A 9,159-nucleotide genomic window follows, 5' to 3' on the forward strand; every position below is an offset into this window, starting at 1 on the left:
GGGCGTCCTCTTGCCCTTTGTGGAAGGGGGGGGGGGGGGGAAGGAATGCTAGTATAAGCTCATGAGTCAACTTTTATTTTGCTTCCCCTGCATTCACAGCTTGGGTGAAGTAGCATATAGCTGCTCTTGCAGAAAAGATTGTACAGAAGAGTCTCAAGCACCATTACATAATGTCAACACAGCTCTATTTGAGACTTGTACATCAAGCCTCTCCTGATGGCCAGCTTTAACAAGCGTCTACTGAGGAAGCATCACATTTGCTGGACAAGCAGGTAGGCTCCTCCCTAATCAGTAGCTAGCAGTAATGAATAACCTTCTAGCATTCTTGAACAAATACCCCTTTATTACTACACGAACTCAGGTATTAGTCAAGGAGAGGGAGTTATGTACACACACAGAAAGATGACCTACCAGTTCATACATGAAGTCTGGATCTGAACTGCTTGCCAAGAGATCCGTGCTCATCAGAGTCTGCTCTGAAAACACATGGCTCCGAAAGGCGTCCCCAAAAGGAGGGTCCATTCCACTCACACTGGGCTACAACAAAATTGATACTGACATTTGAAGCATGCTATAAAAAGGCATATTCTTTTCTTCAACAAAACATAAACAGTATTGCCATTTCATCCAAGTCTCTGAACTTGTGCTACACTTGCATCTGGAAGGTTTTTACCTACACATATAAGCATGTCATTTCTCAGAGCGAGAGAATGCTTTAAGAGCAGCTAACAACATGCAGCTCTTTAATCAAAGGACACATTTGTATTCATCATATAGCTGCAAGAGCATTGCTCATGCATTCCTTTTTGTTGGTTTGAAATTCTCATGCATTTGCCAAGTTTAGGGATATGTTAGCATTTGTAGAAGAGAGCGAGTACTGGCAAGATGTTTTAGTATCAATAGGCACTACACGCTTGCAGGGCCTTCACCCTAACACAAACCATTTTGTACTAAAGCAGAGTCAACTGCTTTTAAAACCATTAGAACTCAGGAAACTTCCATCTGAGATTGTAACAAAAGCAAAATTTATTACAACTAAATCAAGACTGTTGTATCTCTTGAGAATGAAGTGGAACTTTGCAAAAAAACATTATGCAGGATGACTGGGCATGCAGGGAATGGGCAGCAAGGCTTTCTGCTACATTTAATTCCAGACTTCTATTTCTTTTCTAGACACACTCGCCCTGAGGGTTGGGAAGGGAGAAACACTGTACTGCTGAAAGTCATTCAGTGTGCTGATGTGTGAATCACTGCAGTAACAAAAGGCTGCTCTCCAGGCATCCACCCTCATCAAGACAACTTTGCTGAATCTTGCTGTGTGAACAAATACAATACCAAGAGCAGTAACATAGCTTCCACCATAGACACTAATGGGAGCCTAAAAAATATACACCATTTAATCTCCTATAAATTCTCCCTGATAGTGCCAGTCAAATTTGCTCTTAAACTTTTTTTTTAATAAGGAAGCAAAACTATTTACAGAAGCAAACAAAATAATAACAGACTTACCTGAGGCATTTCCAAGCCCAGATTCCCCAAATCCAATTCCAAACTTCTTGTTTTATTCACTTGTAGATTCCTTTCCAGCTTTATTTCAGTCTCAGTGAGTTTACACAATCCATGCAATGAAATTTTTCCTTAGGATAACTTCAGTACACCCTGACTGAGCTCTTCTTTTTGTAGACTTCTGTGTGGAATAAACACAGCAAACCCCCAAGGAGGTAAGTAATCCTTCACCAAAGAGGTAGTGCTTAAAAAACAGCCAAAGTGAAGTAAAGACAAAAATTTCCCCTGAAAAGTGATTATTCTTCATGCTGAAATGTATAGCAATTTTCTTTCCCTGCCATCTTTCATTGAATGAAAAGCCACTGATGCTGCAGAACAGAGCTCCTGCAAAAACCTTTTTGGCTGAGTTACATTTTGTTGCCTTTTTTCCTCAGTTACAGAGACTACGAGCTCTATGGACATCCGAAAAGAAAAGCCTGCCTAATTGGAAATAATGATTAGCATACTGCTGGGTATACAAGAGAGAAACAATCTTTATGACTAATATAACAGAGCCAATAAATTCTAAAAATGTCTCAGGCAAGCGTCTCAAAATACTAATTTCAGAATAGGTAGTAATACTGTTTCAGCGATATCTCCTCCTTTTCTTAAAAGACTAATCCATCCTGCATCAGATAAGATTGTATCAGTCACTCAAATAGCAACATCTAGTGGTAGAGCGATTACAGCAAGCAAACTCACCGTCCAGCAGTAGAGGAAGGGAAGCAACAGACTTCCCCAACCGAGCAAATTAAAAATTGTGCCAAATTCAGCGTTGCCTAATAAAATATCTTCTCTATTAATTTCAAGTAAGGCACATGTTAAGATTGGTCCAATTTATCTAACAGTAATTTTACCAGTTTAGTAGTTTCTATAGACCCGTTGCTACTTCAGATGTTTATCTAAAGACTTTTCCAAGCCTCGTATCCTGCTTAATCCTGCATTTTTTAACAACGTAAGGAAAAACTGAACTGTAGAAAAGCAAGCGCCTTAGCACAAACATCAGGAACTATATCTACCTAAAAGTATGACAAAAGACTCATAAAATAAGTAACAGGAAGTAAAAAAGAACAATGTTATATCAAAACCAATAATAACAAAAATCATCCATGGTATCAAACCTTAGTATCTAATGTAACTACATTGTCTTCAAGGACACTGCTTTCTTACTGTCTTGCTGGCCTGCAAGATCCCTACCCTTTTAAGTCTCTAACAAAAAAGCAGCATTAGAGGAACATAATCAAAAAACTGCACCATCATACTTGTACAGTTTTTCAGCATTATCAGTTAAAATGTATTTGTTTCTTTGAGCAGAATTCTTCACTCAGCACTGCTCCTAAGTTAGACTTTGGTGCAATCTGCTCAGACTATGTTTATTCTCCTGTTTTGAAAAGCAAATAGTAAAGTAAAAGTGTTCTCCTACAGCGGAGCTACGCTCAGAACCCTCCTCCCACCAGCACGTGACAGCATCCCCATGATTATTCCTACTTTCAGGTAGCATCTCAGCTATTTGTTATATTCAGCATATATACCATCAGACTGTGGTAAAAACAGACACTATGTCAAAAAGTCTTTACTTATCAAAACATACTGCTTTTCAAATAGTTGCTAGAATACAAAGAAAAACAATTATAGGTCCAATTATACATGAGTTCTCAGTAAAACCATGCTAACACTGCCAAAGCAAGCCACTCCTTGTAGGGCCCTGTGTCAACTAAGAGCCAGCTCCTTCTGAGAAAATTTTTTCTGGTCTAAAACTTCCAGGGAACTCTTTTTACTTATCTTAAAGTGACATTTAAAATTAAGTTTGTGTCCCAGGGCAACATGCCTCAACAACCCCATCTCCCTTCATCCCACAAAGGCCACACTGCAGCAGAACTAGCCCTTCCTAGGCTGTTAAATGCGGCATGAACATCTAATTCACTTTTCAACCTGGCCTGATCTAGAAGAAAGGGCCTGTTCTTTAAAACAAATAAACAATATTCTCATACACAAAGAAAGAGGCGAGAAGGATATAATCTTTAATACCAATCTACATCTGAGTAGTATCTATCTTTCTTTCCATGCAGAGTGGCAGAGAATGATGCCTTTTTCAACAGAACATGATTAATACTTTGACATCAACACCAGAACACCACCACCACCTGCATTCACATGGGAGAGACTGTTAGAGTTCTGCCACTGCATGATATAAAGGGGAAACAATGGAGACATTTGCTGCTTCTTTACTGGTTATTCTTTGTTATGTTTTTGTTAGAACAAGTAACCTCAAGCCATTCCACTGTGTTTCATACACAGGGAAGGGGGGTGAAACATAATCTGTACTGACACTGATTTTAGTAACAACCAACCTACGCTTCCAAGTGTCAGGACCAGGGAGCTTTTGGATCACTTACAAATCCTCAAAACAGACACTAAACGTTCAAAGTACTTTTAGCATCTCAAAGACTGGAGCGATCTTTTAGGTATAAACTTACAGCACCATTTAAGAATGACAGTGTAGGTCCTCCCAGGTCAAAGCAGTAGTATACCAGCTAATCTGATTGTTCCTGTAATTTTCTTTATATTTAATTCTTGACATTTTATAATATTAATATTTAAATGTGATTTGAATCCCATTAGGATCTATTCAAGCATTCTACAACAGAAGATTTTTCTTGGTAGGTCTATGGAGGGGGGAAACACAGTGAGGCCATAAAAAGAAAGATGCTGCCTCAGGGAGCTGCACAACCTAGGCATGCTTCATGCCCCCAACAAAGCAGACCTACTTCCAACTGCTTTCTAAATTTCCCTGAATCATCAAGATCTTCATTAAAAGACTCCCAGTGTTCACACTTAACTACCAGTATTTCTTCATGAACTAGTAAATAAAGATGTATTGTAGAAGTCAATGACACATATGGAAGCACAGATGCAAAAATCTGAACTTGCTGTGAAGGAAAGTAACTTTGTAGACTGCAGTTGAAGTCCCATTTTTACAGAATTCATCATTATTGGCACTCTCAGGCCAAGACTGAGTTAGAACAGAATAGTACAGTTGTTACGTTATCTATAATGAATACCGATTTGAATGAACTGAAAGACAAGTGGCAGAGCGCAAGAATAGCAGTATAAGAATTACTGAAAATAAATATAGCAGGAATTTCTACTTCAGGACAATTTTCATTAATGCCTTACATCAGCCCTTCCCAAATGCAGAGGTACAGAGGTAAAAACCTGTAGTTGCTTCACAGCAACTGAACTGCAGGTGGAATACACAGCCGGAGGCACCGGGCAGGGTGCCGCCACTCCTTTTGGCAGCAGCCTGCAGTTAAATCAGATTAAGGTGATTAAGGAGCCAGTCCCTGAGTTGGTTCTGTGTCTGCAGATTCTTGAGTCACATCAGTGTGGAGCTGCTCCCCTGCTCCTGGTAGAAGGCTCCCTTGTCCCCTTGGGCGTGAGGAAGGGCAAGACATCTCAGGAACTGCTATGTTCATCTAACATTCAAGAATTTGGGGTACTGGTGGAGGTATGGATATATACACATCGGTTAAAATCCTCATCAGTCATCAATAAGTAACCAAAACCTGTATAGAGTTAATAATTTGTTAATCTAATGACAAATCCCAATAAAAATCCTCTGCATTTGTATTTACTTTTTGAAAACGTGCATTTAGAATAGTTTAATAGTGGTCCCAAGATGCCCAGGCAGACTGAACTTCGAACAATCTAATGGCAGGCTTATTACATGACATTATTGATGCAGCACTACATTTAAATTGGCACACAGCAGGACCTGAACTGAAAACATGCAGCATTAAGGAGATGCATGACAGTTACCATGCATGTGCCACTTCCCTAGACTAGTGAAACGCCCTTCTACGACAATACATTCTCTCCAAAGAAGTCCCTATAAGAGAAAAATGTAAACTGCCAGCTTTCAGCTTGACAACTCTGAAAGTCTTCCTCAGTCACCTGTATGAATCATTTGTACCATAGCTATAACTAAAGTCGCTATTTCTGTCTCAATTGAGATATGTATTTTGTACAATTTGAAAAGCACACAGAGCGTTGCTATACCATTTTGTTGATTGTACAGTGCTTATTATCACAGCAGCTAAATGCCTGTTATAAATACATTACATGAACAATTACATTTTTCATTATGGTGACTGCATCATACAGCACAGTTTGCGAAAGTTACATTTTTGATGCAGATAAAAAAATAGCACATCATGAGAGCCTGTTAATACTAAACCTACAAACTCAGGCTAAAACATTCAAAATGCCGAACTTTGAATTTCAGAGAATGCACTAAAACTATGCCGTGTATTTTAAAAGAACCATTATGTACTATGCAGTGTTTGCTATATCTGGACATTTTATGAAGTACTACAGTTAGAGATGCAAGAAGTTCTCCTACGCTTCTCTTAAACCTTTTTTTCCTTCCACAGTTTGTGCCAATTTGTTTCCTATTACAGAACATACTCGGCTCAGTGCGGTCTTCAAGCACAGAACGTATTTTTCTTAGTTTTGTTTATGAGTGTAATGTTCTTGTGTTGTTGGTTTTTTTTTCTTCTCCTTTCTACAGGATACTTCAATTATTAGCCAGACTTAAAAAAAATTGTTTACTTTTTCCCCCCACCACAGAGACATTAAGTTTTCTTTCATGGTGGTTGGGTTTTTTTTTTTTTTGATTTTTTTTCGTAGCAGGTGAGCAAAGACACTCTTGTAAAAGGTCGTCCTCTGCTTCCACCCACTGTAGCCTCATTCACCTCTCATCCAAAGAAGCCAAGTCCGTCTACCTTCTCAGTGATGAATTTGTATTAAAAAGCCAGCATAAGCATCTAAGACATTATGCCCTTTGCTTTCTCTACCCTGGAGAGCAAACAACATCTGCTTAAGGCACCCAGATCCTAAGTTTGATGGAGCATTGCCATATAAAAGAACTAAAGATACCAAGACTGTTTCACTTCTTTTAAGACTCTTCCCTTCAGGAGAGGGAAACTGCTACTTCACTGTCTTTGTTCCTTTTCCTCTGCTGACCTTCCGTCCCCCCCATTTTTTTTCTAATCCTACTTGCCCACAGCAGACAGACTTCAGGATCTGGAAGTGACACCACTAAACAGAAACTTTGGTCTTCAATCACACACACAACATCTCAGGTAAAAGAGCTGATGAATTACCAAAAAAAAAAAAAACCCAAAAAAAAAACAGCACTACATTCGTTGTTTGAATTAATACCCCTGCAAGTCAATGCCAGCTACCCAATTTTGGAGGGGTATTCCACTTCAGCACGATGGCATAAGTAAATAGGCAGATGCCAATAACTGATCATCATGCAAGAGGCAGAAGGAAAAAAGTGATTTTTTTTTTTTTTAAACTGACTAACAATGTATTGCACCTACATATTTTGTAACAATTATACCCAGAATAATAGATTCCTACTAGAAACGCTACCTTTTCTGTACATTCTGGAACAAAGACTGAGATTTTGTTATTATTTTAGTGCCAAGAGTGGGACGTGCAGCATGCTAAACTTATTAGAACTATATTAACACACTTCCATTCATTTACAGAACTTTTCATAGTTAAAATATGAATTGCAAAAACCTTTATTACAATACCACTGCAGAGTTACGAGAGTTGTTTGCACAAGAGAATTAGCAGTAAGACTAACATTCAAATTTTTGTTTGAGCCAGAGACTTCTCATGAAGCACAGTGTGGCCAAAGCAAAGGCAAAAAACAAAAGCTAAACTAGGCAACAATTTAGCTTACAATCTCCAGCAATATTCTACATTCCTACATAATAATTCTTTCTATATTTTTTTTCTGACAGTACAAAGTCTTTCAGGGTAAGAAAAAATTTAGTTCTATAGTTCCCAGAAAAAAAACAACCCTCTTATGATGAAGGGAATGGTACAATCTAGTCTACTCTTCATACTGTAAAATTATGTTTTGTAATACTTTTGTTAGAAATGTGTTATCAGTACAGAACACTTCAAAGCCAGCAACAAATCAGAAAAATGCATCAGTCAAAATAGTCCAAAGAATAAAAAAAACAGCATGGGAGTTAAAAAACAGAAGGGGGATTATTATTATTTTTTAAAATATAATAAAATAATCAGGGAAATTACTACAGCAAGGTCTAAACTTTAGAAATCTACAATTTTCAAAAAACTGTTGGCTTGACTTTCAAGCCAATGCCAACTTTCAAGCACTTCTTATGAAGTGCCAAATATCCTTATCAAACTTTTATTTTAAAACATAATTTAATTAGGCATGGACACGCAAATCATGGGAATCTAAACCAGTGCGTTTTCTTATTTATACCACACTATCAGTCTGTTAGTCAGACAGAGGCTTCTATTCCCAATTAGTTCCTGCTAACGCTGAAGAAACTTCAAACCTTTGCCCTTCAAAAAACTCTTTTGCCACTCTCATTATTTAAAAAAAAAACAAACACGGCAAGGATGTTCAATGGCTTGATGCCTCTGCTGCAGATTTCTCTTATCAGTTAATACTCTCATCAAACACAGAACGATTCTTTCTTTGCTCAGGTAAGCTACTGTATAAGGTCTCCGAGTTATTACTCATGGCTCCAAAAAGGCACGGGTGTTGATATTTCTACAAGAAATCCTTCCTGCTAAAATAATCACCCAATACATTTCCCACAGAAATTCTGACTTCTCATTTAAGTTGCCAACAATAAAAATCTACCAAGTTTCTAAAGCACCTGTGTCTGCCCCTCTTACGCAGTAATTCTTACTATGAAAACATAAGTGTAATAATAGAAATTAACCCTCCCCACAAGGATGCTTAGAAGCACCTGATTAAGCGACCTTAGGCCAAAGGCCTTTTCTCATCATCTTTAAAATGTTTTACAGTGTTTGAAAGGTAATATCAGAATCTGATTCTGTTTTGCAGGTTATGCATTGCATGATTTCAACAAGTTACCCTCAAACGGCAACAACATAAAGATTACGCTTACTTTAAATGAGAAGTTAACATTTCAGCTGGAAGAGCTGAATGATTGAAACTGTTCAGCCTGTTGCGTAGAGAAGCCTGAAAAAGAGCATGTGTTTTATACTGGAGCGTGACACAGTGAATTCTGTTCATTAAATTATCTTTGATATCTGATCAGTTACACTAGATGATACCCTGAGAAACACTGTGGGCTGGCCTTGCCATGCTGCACAGTTGCATTAAACCACTGCCAACTCACAGGGATGAGATTAGGGCATACCAGTAATACCGTGGGCATCGTTACATAAAATAACGTCCAAGCTGTGCACCTTCAGGACGGAGGGGAAACACAGTTCAGGCTTCGGTCCTTGGTGACACGAGGGGCTCTCGGCAAGCTGCCGCCCACCTCAAAGCCTGCGTGAGCTTAACCCAGACCCGGAGAGGTGTCGAAGACCCGTGTGGGGAGACGCCGAAAGCCAGAGACAGGCCCGGAGGCAGCTCCTGAGGCGGCCCGCGTTAGTTATCGATATTTTAGAACTCAAGCCTACGGGGACCGGCTCCCAGCGGGAGGCGGGACCGTGCCCCGTCCTGCCCTCGGAGAGGAGGAACGGGACCACCTGCGTACGGGCACCGCCTCCCCTCCCCCCCGCCCCAGGCTGCGCACCGGC

General features: G+C 39.3%; 1 protein-coding gene across 3 annotated transcripts in view; it reads right to left on the minus strand.

Annotated features, from left to right (window-relative positions):
- CREBRF (CREB3 regulatory factor) overlaps nt 1-9,082 on the minus strand; it is a 21,578-nt gene extending 12,496 nt beyond the window's left edge. The window contains exons 1-3 of one of the 3 annotated variants that reach the window (XM_010579066.1): nt 8,517-9,082; nt 1,510-1,687; nt 412-537 (exon numbers count right to left, since the gene is read on the minus strand). In XM_010579066.1, the coding sequence (XP_010577368.1) occupies nt 412-537; nt 1,510-1,518 (135 nt within the window). In that variant the 5' untranslated portion in view covers nt 1,519-1,687; nt 8,517-9,082. The remainder of the gene's footprint in view (nt 1-411; nt 538-1,509; nt 1,688-8,516) is intronic. The other 2 variants (XM_010579065.1, XM_010579067.1) reach the window with 2 other exon arrangements.
- Between the last annotated feature and the right edge of the window lie 77 nt (nt 9,083-9,159).

This window comes from Haliaeetus leucocephalus, unplaced genomic scaffold (genome assembly GCF_000737465.1).
Source record: "Haliaeetus leucocephalus isolate CR32 unplaced genomic scaffold, Haliaeetus_leucocephalus-4.0 Scaffold656, whole genome shotgun sequence".
Taxonomy (NCBI): domain Eukaryota; kingdom Metazoa; phylum Chordata; class Aves; order Accipitriformes; family Accipitridae; genus Haliaeetus; species Haliaeetus leucocephalus.